This window comes from Carassius auratus, chromosome 43, assembly GCF_003368295.1.
Source record: "Carassius auratus strain Wakin chromosome 43, ASM336829v1, whole genome shotgun sequence".
Lineage (NCBI taxonomy): Eukaryota > Metazoa > Chordata > Actinopteri > Cypriniformes > Cyprinidae > Carassius > Carassius auratus.
Genome location: NC_039285.1, coordinates 5,495,125 through 5,515,835, shown reverse-complemented (window position 1 = coordinate 5,515,835; position 20,711 = coordinate 5,495,125). Strand labels below are relative to the sequence as shown.

The following is a 20,711-nucleotide window of genomic DNA, read 5'->3' as shown; positions in this document are numbered from 1 at the left end:
CCGTAATTGTACTTTAAAATATATATATATATATATTCCAGTCTAGTAAATCTAATTAGTATGTCCTGAAAGCTATGCACATATGTGACCCTGGACCACAAAAACAGTCTTAAGTCAATGGGGTATATTTTTAGCAGTAGCCAAAAAAAACACATTGTATGGGTCAAAATGATAATTCTTTCTCTTATGCAAAAATATCATTAGGATATTAAGTAAAGATCATGTTCAGTGAAAATATTTTGTACATTTTCTACCATAAATATTTCAAAACTTAATTTCTGATTAGTAATATGGATTGCTAGGAATTCATTTGGAAATTTCAAAAGAAGATTTAGTTTTATCTCGACCAAATATTGTCCTATCCTAACAAACCATAAATCAATGGAAAGCTTATTTATTCAGCTTTCAGATGATGTATAAATATCAAAAATTGACACTTAAGACTTAAAGGTCCCCTTCTTTGTAATCTCATGTTTTAAACTTTAGTTAGTGTGTAATGTTGTTGTTAGAGTATAAATAATATCTGTAAAATTCTAGAGCTCAAAGTTCAATGCCAAGCGAGATATTTGATTTAACAGAATTTGCCTACAAAAAACGACCCGTTTGGACTACATGCCTCTAGTTCCTGCAGTAATGACGTCACTCTTTTGTCGTTTTTTGACTAACCTCCACCCACATGAATTTACAAAAAGGGGGCGTGGTCTTGTTGCACTCCGACGGAGAAGAAGAAGAGCTGCATTTGTGTTTCTCGTCATGTCGTTGAAACGCTGTTATTTTCATCTCGGAGTCCAATCATCTTTCTTTGGCCTTCCCAGGGATTCTGTACTTGGAGATTAATGGTTACAATTTATGTTTAACTCTGTTCCAGAAATTATAATCCACATGTAAAACTATGTGCAGCATATTTAGCTGAGGACAGCTCCCTAAATCTCAATCAGTTTAATGCAAGATTCGCACAAAGATTATTCTTGAAAGATGGAGCAGTTCCCTCTTTGTCTGGAGAAAGTGTTGTTTATGGACCACAACCAGTAAGTGTATTTTATTATTTAAGTTGGTGCGTTTGACAGTTTCTGTAACTTGTTACACAAAGGGCAATGCTGTTTAGCTTTGTTAACTAGATGTTAGGGCTGTGCAACAAAAACTAATGCGTTTTTCATGCGCATCTCGTCAGTAAAAACGCTCCTGTGATTATAAGTACATCTCCAGCACATGCTCCTGCCCACTTGCTTCTCAAAACTAGCCCAATCGCGTTCTCCAATTGCGTTTCCAGGAGGGCAGCCTGTGTTCAGCTGGTGTCGAATCACAACACAGGAACCGATGGCCCAATCAGAACTCGTTACATATTTCTGAAGGAGGGACTTTATAAAACAAGGAAGTCATCAGCCCGTTTTTATGACCGTGAAAACAGCGGTATACAAATAGGTGAATTGTGTGAAAAATACTGTTGTTGTTTTTTTTTTTTTTTACGCGAAACATGAACACATGTTATATTGCACACTGTAAACACAATCAAAGCTTAAAAAAGGGGACCTTTAAGGTTTTGTGGTCCGGGGTCATATATGCATGTATAAGTTTAAGACAAAATAACTTATTATGCTTTTAGTTCACCATTTCAAGAACATTTTACCTTCTAGTTTGTTTTGAATATAATTGTATTAAACTACAATCATAATACAATTAAATTGTTAATTGTAGAAAAAAATATTCAAATGATTTCACTGATAAGCTGCACAAAACGCGCAAAATATGATTGTGGTTTTGCGCATCTTGTCAGTGAATAACAGCTCTGTATAGTAAATGCCGCTCCATGTGAAAGCAAACAGGTTATGGTGATTTACCACTGAATACAGAACCGACTTTACTTGCAAGATGCGCATTAAATATCGCATGAGATTTATCATGCAGCCCTATTAATTATAGAGTGTCACACTGTTGCAGAAACTATTTAATTTCACGTCAATTCCATGTAGACACAAATAATTCAACACCTTTGATAAATTTGAACTGGTTTGGACTGTCATGTTATGATATTGGTTGTTGATTCATATTCTTTTCCCTCTCCATAGGGCCTTGGTTATGTCAGTAGAAAGGAAGACATTGAGTTATCTTTGACATAACATGCAGCAACAAATTATGCACAATAAATCCAGATACTTTTGTTAAATATCTTTATAAATCTTTATAATTTTTTTTATATATAAATATATTTTATCTAACAACTTTTCCAAAAGCACAACACTTTTTTTCATTCAATAATGATTGTACCCTGTTAAAGGGGGGGTGAAATGCTCGTTTTCACTCAATATCCTCTTAATCTTGAGTACCTATAGAGTAGTATTGCATCCTTCATAACTCCAAAAAGTATTTAGTTTTATTATATTCATAAGAGAAAGATAGTCTGTACCGATTTTTCCCGGAAAAACACGAGCGCCTAGAGGCGTGACGTGTGGGCGGAGCTAAAGAATCACGAGCGCCAGTAGGCTTTTGCGTTGAGAGCGTTTGGAAGCTGTGACTGACAGCTGTGAAGGCTGAAACTGAACGAGAGCAGCAGCAGCAACGACTCGCTCCGAGCGGGGCTTGAACCTGGGTCTCCGATGGGAGGCGGACGCACTAGGAGGCAGAGATATTTGAAGCAGTTTTACTCACCGCCCTGTGGTAGAATCCGGCAAAAGTGCCCTCAGGACACATATAAGGAAATTCCGCTCCATCTAACGTCACACATAGCCATACTCGAAAAAAACTTTCCGAAACTTGTGACAAACCAGAAGGAGTATTTTGGGAAAAACTTAATTTTTGAAACTTTGTCCATGTTTAGCATGGGAATCCAACTCTTTAACAGTGTAAAAAACTCAGTATGCATGAAATAGCATTTCACCCCCCCTTTAATATAAAAAAAAAAAACACACAAAAAAAAAACAGACTGAACTCATGTTGAAATAAATATTTTTTTGCAATCAATATACTCAAAATTCTAGTTGTTTGAAAGGAAGTGCTGCCTTTCGGTTGAAATGATTGATAATGCTTTGTCTGGTCTTTTTGCTCTAGAATGTGTATGTGACTTACTTGAACCTACAGCCTGGAGCTTGGCATTTTTTATTGCATGATTCTAATTAAAGAAGCACAATTTATGATACCTTTGTTGTTAGATTGTATTGATATTTAGACAAATAGCTGCCTGTGGCATTATCGAGATGGCTATGAGTGAACCAACATGCTCCAATGAGGGCTTTAAAGATACTGGGATGACATTACAATAATGATAGTTTATGACACCCTAAAAGTATCCTCTCAATAAGAAACATCCTTTCGGATTTAAGAGATATAGCAGACTGGCCCCAAAGCATCATAAATCAGATTATTCACTGATTAGCGTTGAAATCTATTAAAATTATGTCTTCACATACTATCACATAATGCTGACATGATTTATAGAGATTCTCAAACATATCTTAAATCATCTCTTACTGCCTCGCTGGGCTCTATGAATAGCCTGACCCTCTATAGATAGTCCTGCATCTCTTGATTGGGCCTCATATGAGCCTCATGCTCTGATATTTGACGACATAGTTGCCTCGCTCATAGTGCTGCTGCTAGCGGTGCGCTTTGTAAAAATAGTGCATGTGATCTAACAGGACCTCTTGCTCTCTCTGGGACTCCTTAAATGCAAAGCAAGTGTGTGTGTTTGTGTGTGTGTGTGTGTGTGTAAAGGTGCTCTAGTTGTTCTTTTTACCGCCTGAAAGCCGGCACATCAGAGGCTAGTGTAGCCAAACAGGCCGGTTAAAATTAGTGTGGGGCCAGATAACCTGCAGCAACAGATCAAAGGCAAGCTGAACCGGCCGGCGTCAGCATGGCTAGGGATGCATTTATGTGTTTGTGTGTTTCTGTGTTGAGTTATTGTTGTCAGTGATGGTCTTATGGTGATGTACTGGTTGAAACTGAAGGTGGTCGTTTCTGTGCTAGCAAAACAGTGCAGTGGTTTTACAATCTATTTATTGTAATGCCATAGTATTCTATTAAGTGCCTTGGATTACCATGTTAATTGCATGGCATGAAAACAATAATTGTAGAGTTGTCACTTCCATTCCAGTAGTCAAAACTTAAAAACAAAATAAAATATTTAGCAGCAAAAACTGTTTGCAGTTTGGATCACAATAACCATTGTTAATCACTGAGCACCCACAATAATTGATAATAGAGCACCAAAATAACATATTAAAATTATTTCTGAAGGATCATGTGACACTGAAGATTGGAGCAATGGTTGCTGAAAATTCAGCTTTGGCATGACAGGAATAAATTACATTATAAAATCTATTCAAATAGAAAACTGTTATTTTAAATTATAATAATATTTCACCGTATTACTGTTTTTAGTATATTTTTGGTCAAATAAATGTAGCCTGGGTGAGCAAGAAGAAACAGTCAAGGAAAAAGGGAGTAAGCAGTGAATGATTTTCAGTTTTGCTTGCCAATATTGCCATTTGATTAATATTAACAACATAATAGTGAGCAGCAGTTCTGTTAGGTGTGTTTACATTGCATGGCTCAATGTACATATCTGATATTTTGACAGATGTTCAATTGTTTCCTGCCTGTTTACATTCACTGAACCCAACTGCGTTTACATTAACATCTTGACAAGACGGGCGTTTTAGATGTGTATTTGACCATTTACCTGTGTACTGTATTTGTATTATCATGAGCGCTTTTCACAGAGTAAATACAATTTGAAGGCATCAGTAAGGGTACTGAAATGATTTTGTAGCCTGCATCATACTGAGACAATGAATTGGCAGATGCATCTTCTCAGAGATGGTTTTACCATGCGAGAATGCTTTATACCAAAGCATAGCATGCTAAAACTTTCTCAGAAAAGTTGCAGCTGTAAATTAATCCCCTTTAATTCACTGCTGCTACAAATGATTAAAGCTGCAAAACAGATGTCGTTTGTTAGACTAACAAGTTTTCCCATTTCTAGTATTGCCTAATCTGATACCATCAATGTACATGGTACCATTACAATTTAGTATTGTTTTGTAAAGGTGGCTTGATCTCTGCAAGTTGCATCCCATACACCAATGGTCTTGTGCCCTTAAGCAAAGCACTTAACCTCAGGCAATGTCAAGGGGGTTGTCCCTGTAATAAGTACTGTATGTATTTTGAAAGTGTTGGCTACATGACTATTGCAGTGCATTTCCTGAGCATGCTTTGACCGCTTAAGGACTTATTTTAGTACGCTTTTGTATCAGGATGTGGTCTAGTGGTGTTGTGCCCATGCTCATTTATATATACCTATCCGTTTGCATGTGTATTCAGCTGGTGGATAAGCATATTGACAACGGAGGTCACAGAAATATCACCATCTCTGCGTTGCGCTGCCTGTTCCACCCTGACCACAGGCATGCAGCACAGCTCCGGCCGCAGTACAGGGAGGTCATGCGTAACTCAAACCCAGAGAGCATAGAACCAAACAAGGCCTTCTAGAGGCAGCCGTATGCTTTTTAAGGTGCTTTCACACTCGAGCTTTTAATCAGACCACAGCTTGTTTGACGTTGTTGGTGTGTAAGTGGTTTCCTGAATTTCCGGTGTGCATCAGTGAACCATACCCATACTGTTTGAAATGGGTTACTCGCTGAAGTTAACCACTACTGTGTGTTGAAAAAATTGTGTATTTGACACTTGTGGAAAAAGTAATTTGCACATTTTACTACATAATTATTTCTTTATTCTTAATAACGTTTTTATTTATTTTTTCTTTTTCAAATTTTTTTTTCACAAATTGTGTATTGTATTTAACAACTTTAAACACATTAAAAAAAAAATATATATATTATAATAATTTTCACACACCGTAAACATTCAATAATATTTTCATCTTTATTTGAATAAATTAATACTCTCTTCACACTTACAGTGGAAAAATGGAATTTCATTCAGAAATTGCTAGTAAATTTCACAAATATTTACACAGAAATGGCAAGTAACATCTTTTTTTTTTTTTAAGAATTACATTTTGAAGTAGGAAGACCGAAATGGTATTTTCTTGTAAAACATACTTTAATCTTTTATTGTTTTATTTATATTTTACAGTGTATCATTTCATATTTCATCTCCAACTCTGTACTTACACTGTTGTCTCCTTAATAAACAAATACACAATTTTGGGACAATTTCTTAAAATGTAAAAAAAAAATCCATTTTATGCAATAAATATTTATTCATTTATTTTTGAAGTTTTCATGGTTTTAATTATCCAAAAAGAATATATTTGTGATGTATTTCTATAGTTTAGGATTGGAAGCATGGGTCTAAAACTAGGGTAAAACAATACTGTATATATTTAAAGGAATGTGAAAAGTTTTCCAATAGACGGAATATTTCGATAACGCATTCAATCTGCCATCTTCTCCATCAGTCATTCCTTGTCTAATTAAGTGTTAAACGGCTCCTTGCTAGTACCTGTGGTGGTATTTGCATCGATGAACTGTACAATGTGAAAAGAGACTTGCAGACGCAGGGGATTCGACCCAAACAATCATGCCAAGTGTGAAAACACCTTATACACCATTTGCATTTAAATCTACCTCAAGTACTTTGTCTCATGGACAGTTGCTCAAGGGAAAACGGCAGACTCTGCTTAATTGGGTATTGATTGAATATGTTTCGGCAGGGTTGACAATGAATTACCGTCTGGAAAAATGGTGTAGAGGCCCTGGACACTAAGACAGGCGGAAATACTCATTCACTCAGCATTTATTTATTCAGCCGAGTAATTAATGATGCAGGATGGGATGCCTGATTAGGCTAAAGATTCGTAAGATTGTGTTTATTTATGGATGTCATGATGCAGAAGCGTGCATGATTGTGGTGCATGTCGGTGATGCTGGAGTTTGTGTGGGAGAAAGACGTGAGGAAGAACAACAAGGAAGACAAAAGCATGTGCGTTACCTTCTGAGGATATTAATTTTAGCCCTAAATTGGTTCCCTGCATTGTTTTTCATTGTCCTGGGAGAAGTGATGAAGTTTGATATGCTTGCTTGGTCATGCTCATTTAGGCAGAATTTAAGCAGACTTGTCCATTCGTGCAGGCAAAGCAACTGAAACTATTTAAACACCTAATAGTCTTTCTTTAATACATTCACAGTGGAAGAACAAAATTATAATAAATGGCAAAATGTTAAACTGACAGCTAATTTTCATTGCCGTGCGTTTAATTAGCGCTTGTTGAGTCAGACTTTAATTTTTTTATCTCGGGATAAAGCTTTGCAATGCTCAAATGAAGCTGTATACTAGCTTCACTGTTTCTCAGTGCCAGTCCATTTCCATTTGAGCAATATACAGGGGAATTTGAGCTAGAACGCAAGGCTAATTTCTTTTGTGCTTTTGGTTTTGTAGTTTGTAGTTGACAGATTTAAGCAGCTCGTGAACTGATCATCCCTTCCTCTTTACTAGCTATAGCACAAAATACACGTGAATGAACATCAGAAGAAAAAAAAGACACCAATACACACCCTTTTCAATTCAAGTCCACCGACATGAATCTATTTTCCTGTCTGGATTGTTTGTCGGACAGTCGGCATTATGATTGGTCAGATCACCTGTCAGTCAAACTCCCGGCGAAGGGTCAGGTAGAGACTTAGGTCAGGTACTTTGATATAAGCATTTAATTCCTTAAGTATTTGTTTGATTGTCTCTAAACGTCACTTGTCCTAGATTTGTCTTAAATCATAAGACAGACATTATGCAGTGGAAGTGTGTGCAAGTTACTTTTTTTTTTTTTTTTTTTTTTTTTTTTATGTACTTTCTTACAATGACACAAATTGGCAGCTGTTCATGGTTTCAGACACAGCCAGAATGTCATAACAGAGTTTAAATCATTTGATAATGAGAAATGGCCACACACTGTCTCTGACACACACCGTTGCTTTTATTAGAGTTAGCTGGCATCCTGCTGTTTATCTTTTTAATAACTGCCCATGTTTACCCATGCAGCCTGTTTCTCAGCAACAACCGTCAATGTTGCCAAGATTATAAATATATTTTAAGAACCATGCGATATTGACAATTTTTTGTATTGTCTAGGGAATTAAAAACTTCATAAATGAAAGGTATTTATTCTCAATTGATTTATATTCTTATTTAATTTAGGAACTTGATTATTCATAACAAATGATAAGCCTGTCATCACTGCAAGAAAAAAAAGACCGCTTTATGACAGCTTAAATAGATAAAGAAAATAGTATTTTAAGCCACTCTGTTTATTTTTTCAAGTGTATGTTTCCAACAATGCTCCTCTGCACTGCAGTGTGACTGTGCCTTTAAGATATTCTCAACTTCTCAACAAGATATTCAACTTTCTACAGCAATGTCGTCTGAAAGTTGCGGAAACATTCCACCAGCCCTGTATGGTGATGGATAAAAGATTGTATTCTATGTCTCATTATTTCTTTTTCAGTTCTCCACCATAGGAGCAATTGCTCAAATCCCCAATGCTGAAAGGACCGCCTCTCCCCTGCAATTGACAGAGTGTGAGATACAATTCGATTGTGCCATTCTCTAAGGACTGAGTTTGCCTCGTATTGATCTGTCACAGACTAACATCCATGGCCTTTATTAGACACTTTAGCCTGTATGTATTACAATATAGCATCTACATCACATGGGTCCTCAAGATAGACACAAGGAAAAAAGGCTGCACAGCTAGTGATAACATCTTATTTAAAATTGTCAATTCGATTCATACTTCATTTCTGAGAATTGAGGGAGAATCTTTTGCGCAGGGCGTCTAATATAGTTTTCTAATTTCTCAGTTGTATTAGATTGACTGCTGATTGAATAAAGTTTGTGCAAAAACGACAACAACTGGCAAAATAACAAGCTAGTGGGTTTGTTAAAAGAGACACTTCTCACTTCTCTTCTGTTTTACCTCACTTTAGGACCACCGGTGAGATGACCTCTGTCACCCTGTACTCAAGCTCAAAGACTCATCTCACACCTTTCTAACACCCGGGTTGCACATATCCTGACAGGGAGGACTTTTTTTTTAGTGCCAATAATTTGTCAATCAGTCATTTGTCCTTTCAGAGAGGAGGACATCATAATATAAAGCAGCCCTGAACTGCAGAACCTCATTAGTATTTTAGTCAGGTTTTGTTTTTGTTTGATTTATGCTGTACTGGAATTTGTGTGAAGGGTAGTTTTCAAAAACAGAGTTTGGGTGCAGAAACAAAACCTAGAGACATAATCCATTAAATCAACCTTAACCAAAATAAAAAAAAAGTGAGATGGTATTACATAATCAATAAAGATTATTCTTGGTTTGATAACCTAACGCATGTAATGTAAACTGACTCAATGCTGTGAGTTCAGGACAGAATTATCTATTTCCCCGATCAATGGAAGGTGGGAGAAGTGGTCAGGAAACATGTTTTGCAATTCTGTTCTGTGCTGGCGGTGGTGTAGATATTACACACTTTAAATGGAGTCAGAAAGAACTCCGAATGAATCTTAAAGAGTTTTTGATTATGTATTCTAGATTGGATGTCAAATAGAGTTGTTCAAGCAGATGGACAGTTGCATTAATACTGGCAGCTGATGGGTGTTGGACATTATTGCATTTTTAATTTGAAAGGAAACACATTATAATTTGAGTTAGATGTACAGAGAAGCTTGTAGAGCTCCCAATAGAGGATTTTATTATGCAGACTGCATCCAAAAGGAGGTGACACAGAGTGGTGATGTTAATAAAGAAATAATTCAGACAAAACTGAACATTTTGTCATCATGTTATTCCACATTATTCCACTTTTTTTTCTCTAATGAAGAAGCTATTGTATTATTGATGTCAAACATGATGCGACCCACCATGTTTTAATAGATTTTTTTACATTTTTTTTTAGTTTCTTAGGCTTATTAAGACTGCATTTATATTCAAAAATACAGTTAAATCAATAATATTTTAAATGATTACGGTTTTATTTTAAAGGGGTCATATGATTCTTTTTTTAAAGATAATTTTTTTTGTTTAATTTTTTTGGTGTAACAGAATATGTTGACATGCATTAATGTTCAAAAAACACATTATATTTCAAATAATGTACATTATTGTAGGTCCCTTATTTGCTCAACGATTTCCAAACAATTCGTTTAATGATTAATTTTTCCAGACCCATCCTTTGCTTGACGCTAATCTGCGGTCATTGGTCCGATTGGTCTCATTTCCATTTCATCATGCCTGTAATGCCTGATAAAGCAGCGCTTTTGAGCACAATGTTGCTTTGTGTATAGCGTTACCAGGGAAAACGCTATTTTTACCGTTCCGAAAGTGGCACCTAGTGGCAAGGAATTTAAAACTCAGTATGTTTTCATTCACTTAGAGCTGTGTTACACACTGCATGAAAGGTAATTTTCAAAAATCCATGATAGGGGCACTTTAACATACGTTTATTTGACTGGATTTAACTTAATTTATTAGAAGATTGGTTATTTAACAAGATGCTAATCAATATATGGATAGGATAGGATGATTTCTTAAATTACATACAGTGTGGATTAGTGATTCACTTTGGAGAATAACCACACACTTTGAGAGGAATTGGCTATTTGACAACGTGTACAGTGATCAACCACAAATTGCAAGTATTTTATTAGTGAATAAGTGTATGAATGCCAATTAGCTTGAAAAAGCCTGGACATGGTAGGGCTTAATGGCTTGATCAGGTACAATGTTAATTCTCCTTTTCCTTATGAATTTTTAATTCAATGGCTGTTAAAGTTTCTCATTATGATTATTCAGGTGTAAATTATTGTCTAGATTAGCAGACAATGCAGCACCTAGACATTGTGGCTAATCATATTCATTTGTGATTATCATTTTAAATATAATTTTATCTAGATTACAGAAACATCCTAAGATTGGAATTACCTATGAAGAATTCTTTTTTTTCTGAGGTGATAAGCAGCGTCCTTTATGAAGACCTGTTTCTGTCTGATATGAAATGGCTATTAGCCAATATAATTTAGCGCTTAATGGTTTTACATGATGTTTAGAGGTGGGTAAATCTGAAATCAATATTCCTGTATTTATATACTGCTGTACTACAATTGTGCCTGAGGATATCTTGTTTGCTTTTCTACTAACAGCCTCCGATGAAACTCTTGAAAGTGTTTTTTTTAAGATTTGTTGAGACGAACCTCACAAGCTTTGGCAACGCAGCAACTAGATCATCCTTTGAAAGGCTCGGTGTAGGAACCCAGTTCCCTAGTGCACAAATAAAGAACCTTTGCAACACTTGCAAACCTACAGATAGTGTTGCATTTTAAAATTTTGCCAGCTCTTGACATTGTTGTGTGCAGTGAGTGTTAGTCCATGAACACATTTCACCAAAAAATGAACGTTGTCATCATTTACTCTCATGTTTCTGTCTTGTTGCTCCAAATCTTGTTGGACTTTAAGGGTTCAGAGAGCATTGGACCCCACTGACCTCATTGAATGAAAAAAATTATTTGAATGCTTTTGTGTCTTGCTGGGGAAAAAAAATACATTTATATAAATTTATTTTATGTAAAAATATATAAAGTAAAGTCTCTCCATAATAACCAGCAATGAATGACTTTTAATGAACAATTAATGTTTATTCTAACATTGACAAAATCTCTCAATTAATCTTGATATGATTCATGAAATTAAGTTTGTGACCTTATAGTCTAGAGCACACTTTGCATTTTATAGAGATTAATTAATATCATCAGTGTTTCTAAATCATAACACCTTTGGATCACAGCACATTGATGAGACTTAATCCTAAATTTAATTATCAATTATCACATTGTTTTTGCATGCACGTGGTGCAGCATGACTTCGGTACAATGTTTGTCATCACACATTAGGAGCTTTTGCCCAAGAGGAATGTTTTGATTTTTCCTATAAACACTGGCGGAAGTATCCACTTTTTGGCATGTTCGCACCGAAGGAACTGGAAATGATTTTAATTATAGAAAAACCTTTGGGTGGGACTAAATTAACCTCTACTTCAGAGTAGGGTCTAACTACTAGTGATATAAACTTGTGTTGATTAGCCAAACACATGCCATATGGAGCACTAGGACCCACGGTTTTTAAAAAGCTTTGTAAACATGGTTTACATACTCCAACAGCCATAGATGGACTGATGCCAAAGTCCAGGCACTTCTCCATCAACCGTCTTCCATTTCCTGACGTTGATTTACATACTTTCAGAGTTTCTACTGGCAGTATGAATGCAAGCAGGAAAATAGCCCTAGAGGAAAATATGTTTCTTGGCATTCCTATAACTATCTGGTGCAAAAACCTGCACTGCTGCATTGCCATTTACCAATGCTGGTTAATCAAAGCAAGAAACTATAGGGAGATAAACACTTTGATGCCATATTGAATGATAAGGTTCACTGGGTTAAAGGGGTATTTTGCAATTCTATGTCTGCATTGTCTTTTCACCTCTTGGGAGTGATTATTTTGTAGCTTTTAGTTTTTTTCCATCCAATCTCTAAATTGCACGCTTGATCTTTAGGCAATAATTGGTTCTATTTTGACAGCTTATCCCATTGATGTGGGGCTTAAAAAAAGAGAGAAAGTGAAAAGTGAGTTCTAATAAAACCAACAGAGCTAAACAGAGGAAGAGACAGAGAAACAAGAAAAGCCAAAAAGTCATGGAGGACATTTGTATTGTTTTAGGCAGGCATTTCTGAAATCCTCTCTAACTGCAGCTAAGAGCCATGATCAGTGGAGGTTTAGGCCATTGTCTTATGGTGAAATGAGCAGTAATGGCATCTCCTTTTTGATGTGCCCTCTGTGAGAATATCAGACTTGAACAGGGTTGAGGTGTCCTGTTTACTGGGTCCATGAGCAAAGCCCTGCAAGATGTACCCTCATGGAAAGTGAAGCCTGTGCAGTTACAGTACCTTCACAGCATGCTGATCATTGAACAACCCCATTCACATCTGTTGTATACCTGACTATATTTCTGTTGTTCTGCTGTCTTTCTGATGATATGTCATTCTGCCTGTGTTGTTCTGTCATTGTTCTATCATTGTTTCTGTCAGTAGTATCATTCTGTAGTTTAATTCTAATTCCTTCTATTTTTTCTGCATTTCTAATGTTCTATTTTTTCTATCTTTATCATTTTATCATTCTAACTTTCTAATATTCTATTGTCCTGTCATTCTGTCCTATCGTTCTGTCAATAGTTTGAGTCTTCTGTCTTTGGGGTTCTGGTGTTCTATCATTCTGACATTTTTCATATGTTTGTCAATTGTCCTGCCGTTGTATCTATCAATCATTCTATCGGTCATTCTGGGTTTTTTTTTTATCGTTTGACAGAATGGTCGATAGAATGATTGAATGATGAAAGGACCAAAGGAAAGATACAGAATAACGTTCAATAGACACAAAGAGAATGACAGACCGACTGAACAACAGACAGACGACTGACAGGTAGAATGAGATAATGACAAGCCAACCAAATGATGATTGATCGATATAGAGTGATCATTCTATCTTTTATCATTTATTCATTCTGTTCTTCTATCGCTCTGTCATTCTATACATTTTTCTTTATATCTGTCTATGTCATTTGATAGTTTTCTCATTCTGACGTTTTTTTCTAAATATCATTCTGTTCTATCTATTGATTGTTCCGTCTTTCATTATTCTATTGTTCTCTGTCATTCTTTATTGTATTGTCCCGCCTGTCATTCTATCTTTCGTTCTATCGTTCTGTTTTGCATTGCCATCTTATCTATCGTTCTGTTGTTCTATCTAACGTTCTATCGTCCTATCTGTCTGTAATTCTAAGAATGAACAGGCATTGACAGCATCAGCAGTGGAGATGTCAGGGTGTGGGTGAAGACTTCACTTGGAACAGTGTGAAGTTGGAGGAAGGGAGAGAAAGAGCAGAAAGGAGATGGGCACATCAGTCGGCCATGAGCTGCTTTTGTCTGCTGCTGATCTGCGTCAAAGAGGATTAACTGTGTTATGACATTAAAGTTGAAGCTGTTATCATCTGTAGCTGACAGGCAGGATTTGCTCCCTAATCGGACTACTAATTCACAGGGAGGTGAGACATAATTGCACTGTGATTGGAGGAGGATTTTTTTTATTGTTTTTATTTTTTCTATTTATATTCGAAGATCTACCTTTTATATTTACTTAATCCACTCAACGGCCGGCGGCCTCAGTACGTAGACATTTCTGTTGAGCTGATCTCAAAGACCTATTGTGAAGACACAAAAATAAGCACATCCAGGAAATGGAAAGGGTAATTGTCCTCCTCAGCCTTTTTATTCAACAATAAAATGTGAATTTAAATAGATGCTCAGTACTTGGGAAAATAAAATAAAAAAAACACATTTTTTGCATCAGAAAGCACTTGAAGCCTTTTTTTTTTTTTTTTTACTAAATCACGCTAGTTCCTTTCACCTCAGGGTTTGCGACATTTAAACGGAGGTCCTTTTTTCTCACCTTTTTGAATTCTCTGCCGTGCCACTGCTGCCTGGCCTGCTGCTGATAAATAGTCTGTTTTGATGGTGGTAGACCACATAGAGGGCAAAGAAGCACTTTTAAAATGTATCTAGTCTCAAATGGTATAGGCTTAAATGTAAAGCGCAGAGCCTCACAGACATGTCATTATACAAGCAAGGAGGCCCACTGTAAATAACACACACTATAACATTGATGTCTTTGTAAAGTCAATGAAGCTCTGGCTGTTTGTTTGTAGATGGGTGGGCATTTGACACTTCACGTGTCCCTGCAAGTGTATAGAAGAGTTTTGGTTTTATTGGGATCTGAATAGAAGCTTGTCAGGTATTGTCATGACTGCAGTGGTGTGATCAAGGGCAAAGGATAGGACACTTTCAGAAATAAGGTACAAAAGCTGTCACTGGGCTGGAACCTTTTTCAAAAGGTGAACATTTTGTGCACCGGAGGAACCTTTTCATAGATCTTGGAATTATTGGTGGAAGTACTTTTTGGCATGTTCACACTGCAGGAACTAGGAATGGTTTTAGTTCTAGGAACTCTATTTTTGGGAAACTAAATTAGCTCCTACTTCAGAGTAGGGTCTAAAACAGCAATATAGGAACTACCAGTGATGGAAGTATATGTAAATTGTGTATTTTGCCTGATTGTGCACAAAACCACGCAAAAAAGCCTTTTTATTGATAGTATTTCCCTGTAATCATAATTAGTTTGATACAATTTTTACTGCCTCTAGTATTCATTTCACCTGGAAACTGCAGTGAAATGTATGTATAGGTACGTCTGTGATATTTTTTTTTTATATTCATACTATTTCTCCAGATTGAAATGCTGTAATACTGCCAATGTAGAGTCTCTTAAATGGTTCTAGTAAAGTTAACGTGTGGCTTTTTCATGTTGCACGTTAAATCATATATACAGCCTCTGAGCCAAATAATATTCAGAATAGTTTATTCATATGTAATTCAATTTCTTTTTTATAGACCCTCTGCTTAACCCTTGAGTTTTAGAGAATGTAGAGTAATTATTTGTCACATGAAGTTAACAATGTCACCCACCAGGCTTAGTAACTGTATGGTTTAATCTGGAGGATGGGGAGGTTATAAAACTACCATTTAAAAGTGCCCCGCTGGGTTACTGCAGGGCTGTAAAGACATTCCTCTGATTTAGACATACCGCAGATTTGGGCCGCTGTGCTACAATTTAGACACCTAGTCCTGCTATTGGTATGCTGTTTGCGTCTTGATAACTTTTGACTGGACTAAAGTCTGTGATGCAAGCTTAAAAAGATATGCTTAAAGCTTTTAAAGAAAATAACAAAATTGATTTTTCTTAGGTCATTTAGCCAGGCTGCAACACTAATAACTTTCCATTAAGAGACTATATGCCCTCTGACTGCAGGCATTGAAGTGCCATTTGGCACACAATTAAATAAATGAAAGTTTGTGTCAACACAACATTTGATTTATAAACAAGCATCATTTATTCTGATCGTAAGACCATTTGGGCTTTGATTAATTTGAAAGCTCAGGTCGCTATTACTGAGCAAATAAGCTGTGTGTCTGGCTTTTCTGTGTAGGGTAAGATGTGTCCGTATGTGAGCTGTGTCAGTCCATTAATCTAGAAAACCTGCAGAATATTTGTCGGAAAGATTCATATTTTTGGATTATCTGTGACTGGTAGATGAAACATTTTTGTGCATTTTTTTTTCTTTAAATGTCAGAGTAAATGATATCTCTCCAGGCTTACATAAAAAAATATATATGTGTGTGTGTGTGGGTGTATGATTTTATTTATTTCTTGTTGCATGCATGTATTTGTGTTTCTGGATCAGTGTTTTCACACCTAAACTTTTGGTTTGCCCTTTTGGAATAGCCTCCAGTGGTGCTTGTTATTCTTTTTAGAGAGTGAGGATTGTGTCCACAGGGCTTTGTCAAGGCCATCACAGATTACTCACACACTCATCCACCCACTCGAGGACCTATTAACCCACCACTGATCCTGAAAAGACCCCGTGCTCCCATTCGATTTACAACACTACATGTAGCTTTTAACCCGCACTGGAGTATTTCATTATTTACACATTTCATTATTTCCGAGAGTGTCCATTAGTTAAAGGCCTCACTCATTAAATGCTCCATTTTGGGTTTTAATAAGTGAGTATTAAATAGTTGCTTCACTCACCTGCAGCCTAATCGCTCTTCGAGTGATCTAGGATGATTAATTCACATGAAACTGGAGGAGGACATTGTTTGTTTCATTACACGCCAATCTCACAAATAGCATTATGTCAAATGTGATATTATTGGTTGAATCAGTTTTTCTGAAGACAGCCACAGAGGTTTTCCCAGGTGCTGTGTCTGTGAGTGGGAGGTTATGTGAATCTGATGTAATAATACTGAAGTCTTAATAACGGGATATAGGTGTGCATTTGTCTGCTGTGTGGTGACTGTTTATCAGTTGTGGTTTTCCAGCAATGTTCCCCTTGAATGGTCTGGACTGATCATTGTTGGTGAATTGTTTTTTAGTTTTTTTTTTTGTCTTTTATTTTTTTCTTTATTTGTGCAGACCACTGCAACAGCAACTCAAAAGCAAACATGTATGCAAATACAAAGAGAGAAAGTTGCAGCAAAATGGCACGGTTTCTAAGGCATCATACACGTTCATATTCTGACAGAAGCTAAGAACCATAATTATGCTGTCTTATAAGATGCCTTGTTTTCGCCAAATTAAAGGCAGTATCACATGTATGTATTGAAACAATTCTGTTTGGAAAATTCATTATTTTATTTTAGTTTAGTTTAGTGCTTATTTGAGTAAGCTCTGTCTTACTTGCTATTTGCACCATATGTTTCAAAAGTCGCAAATCACAGAAATTCCCTGATCAAACTAAATAAAAATAGATAAAAATGTACATCCTTATAAACAGTTACAATGCTACTTCATCTGTTTTAAAAAAGTAATTTAATTGTGTCTTTACTCCATTTTATTGTCTGTTCTAAAAGCTCGGGAAAGTAACAGCAACAATACAAATCTCAAAAGTTGAAGTACATGTCAATTTGCAAAAATCCAGTTAATTAATTAGCAGTTAATAAATAAAAACATTTTTGCTGTAAATTGAACTTGGTTCAATTTCAGTTTACATTGTAATGTGACACAATGAGCTTAGCTTTGGTTATCATTTTATTTAATCACACTTTTACCTGTGCACATTATAATCAATCTATGAGAAATAATCACAAAGTCATTAAACAGAGCTCCAGCTGATATTCCCCTCATTGGTTTAAATTTTTTTTTTTTTTTTTATAGGAGCAGTTGGTTGAATTGAGACGTGTGAATAAGAGGGTGAAGAACTCTGTACGTTTACTGAAGACTCCTTTGACAGGTAAATTAAAGACTCCAATGCTTATATTTTCTTCTGTAATAAGCTATTTAATTCAAGTTTTAGCCCTCCCTGGAATCGCTGCAGACCTGACATTGCAGTTTCCTTCCTCAATTCCTTGGCTCTCATCCCACGTCCTCTCTGGAGTCTTAACTTCCCCTCCCTGTACATGTGGGGTGAAGTCAGGTTAACACATGAGGTGATCTGGAGATGGATGAATCTGCCGCCGTTTGCTGGCGTTCATTTTTGCCGCTGCAGAGGAATGGTCTGAACTTTCATTACTCTTTCTTTCTTTCCATATGCCACTGTGCTCCACCACGATTTACAGCTCTCCGTCAACATAACACAGATGCTCACGCTCGGCAGTGCGTCAGCCCCTTCTCTCTGTGTGTGTGTGTTTGTTTTGACCAAGGAGTATGTTTGTTGGATTGTTGGTCCATGTGCTTTTTGTGTTTGTCTTGCAAGGTCACTGACAGAACAGATTAATAGTGTTGTTCCTCTGAAAAAAAAAAAAAGAACAGAATCACCGTCTGTCAGCTTTACTCTGCAGCAGTTCCTGTTCTCTTTTGGTACATGAGTGTTATTTTGGTTAATTTGTACCTGGAAGGTGCCATGTCCTCGGTTTAAAAGGTGATGTGTTTTTTTTTATAAAACCAAAAATACAGGTAAAAAACAAACCAACAAAAGCATTACTTGATGACTTAATAATTTGATGTAATTTATAAACAAAACTCAGTAACCAAAGTAAATTAGCTTTGGGTAGGTCAGATGAAATTATATATTTTTTGATGACTTATATGAGGAAAAAAAAGAGAAATTATATTATTTTTAGATTATGATATAAGTTATATATAATGCTTATTTTTACATCTATTATTAAATCTCTTAGACCCAAAACATAGTTCAACAGAGCATAGTGTAAATATAAATACATAAAATGTAAATTAATAAAACAAATTAATCATTTAAAAATATTGCACAAATTTGTGGAAAGCTTGATTCATTTGAGCAATTAAGTGATCAAATTATTCTAAAATATTGAGTGTCATCCAGGGCAGTCTGAACAATGGCAGACCGTCTTACTTGAAAGCAGTTGTTATGTTTGCAAATGGCACAGATTACATACGTCACCTTTAAAGAGGCATTATTTCTGTTGCATCAGTCCTCAGTGCAGGAAAACGATGCATATGATTTGCATGTTTATGATGTGTTTGTACACTGGATGGTGGTCCTTCAGAGAAAAACAGATAATTAATAACTGAAAACTTCAGTGCTGTTACATATGGAGGGTTTGTACAAAACACAAACTCACTGTGTATTTCTCCACTTCTCTGGCTTATTTATTCACAATTTTATTTAAAGCTATGAAGAAAAAAACAATTTATTCACCATTTGTTCCAACTGTGTCTGCCATATGCTAAGTATTTTTAAATCAAAGAAATGACATTACATGTTGTTGAATGATGTGTGAATGTCTTGTAGCAGCAGATATAACCTCATAAAATGATGGAATTGCATGGCCGATATGTAAAGGTTCAGTTTGATTCAGTAATATTATGGTTATATTTTGCTATAATAGCAGAGGACATGGAGAAATCATTGTTAAGGTAGTGAACATTATGTGACGCGTGTAAAGGCTTGATGTGGGGCAAAAAGACTGATTGAGTGAACCGCTCGTCCAATCATGGTAAACTGTCATTTCATATTTCCACAGACAAGTCAGAGCCCTTTTGCCTCGAGAATCAGTTTTAAATCAGTCATCACTGTTTTGCGTCAAGTGAACGTGTGGGAGATGCTAGCTCCTTCCCTCAGTATTTTGTATGGACAAAGCTATGAGGAATTCACTTAAAATTGAATGGGATTTCAAGAGGCTGAATGCTTGTGGAAATGATTTATGCCCTTTTTGTACTGCCACTTGAAAAGGATGCCCACATCTTTGAGGTCTTCGTGCCTCAGTCTCCTGCTTTGAGGTTGCAAACATGCATTTTTTCGCTTAGGGATTTTCGTCTGCCTAGAAAAGGTCAGCATAATTTTTCCACCATGTGTAAGGTATAGAGACATTGCTAAATGAGCGGTTCACAAAGCATTACACCCACCTCCCTGTTTTTGTTCTCCAGTTTGACGACAGGTCTGTGGGGTCATCTGAGACCACTCTGCTTGCTTTCACATCATGTTGTAGCCTATTGTTGAGAAAGAGCTCTTCTGTGGCACTTGTCAATAAACAAACCAGCGTTATTTATGAGTGAAGCTAAACATCATTGGACTCTTTTCACTGGCTGAGATGACGCATGTCAACGGTCATCAGCATTGTATATTCTGGCGCTTAAGATTTGACGTATCGAATGATATCAGATGTTGTTGACTCGGTTGTGTCTCGAGAACTACTGTGACTCACCAGATTCAAGAGTACTATTTGCTATTTTCGATTAGAAACATGGTCAGGATGTATGTTGCAGGTGCATTAGCAGATGCATCAGTTTTTATGAGCGCTTTTCTGAATAAGCCCTTGTGTGTTTGTGCAAGCATTTGTGTCGCTGCTTTTCCATCTCTGAAGATTTGTCTGCATCTACATCATTTGCATAAAAATATCCGATCGGATGAGACACATATTGAGGTAGCTCAAACATTCTGGTCCACTAATTAGCGATGCACTGGTTGACCGGCCATAAATCGGAACCGGACGGTTTTTGCTTAAAATACGCGATCGGCAATCGGCCGATGTTTTGTTTTTTTGTAAAGTGGAACTTGCATACATGTTTGAAAAGCCAGAAGTAAACGACAGTTCTGTATAGGAGGATTATTTTTATTTTACCTTAA

General features: G+C 36.3%; 1 protein-coding gene across 3 annotated transcripts in view; it reads left to right on the top strand.

The window, feature by feature from the left end:
• LOC113061535 (tetraspanin-9-like) overlaps window positions 1-20,711 on the top strand; it is a 163,503-nt gene that overhangs the window by 43,986 nt on the left and 98,806 nt on the right. For 2 of the 3 annotated variants that reach the window (XM_026230707.1, XM_026230706.1), the window contains exon 2: window positions 17,822-17,897. The exons of the other annotated variant lie outside the window; for it this stretch is intronic. Coding sequence is in view for 1 of the 2 variants with exons in the window: in XM_026230706.1 (XP_026086491.1) it covers window positions 17,822-17,897 (76 nt within the window). In the remaining variant the exon portion in view is untranslated. The remainder of the gene's footprint in view (window positions 1-17,821; window positions 17,898-20,711) is intronic. 3 annotated transcript variants of the gene reach the window in all.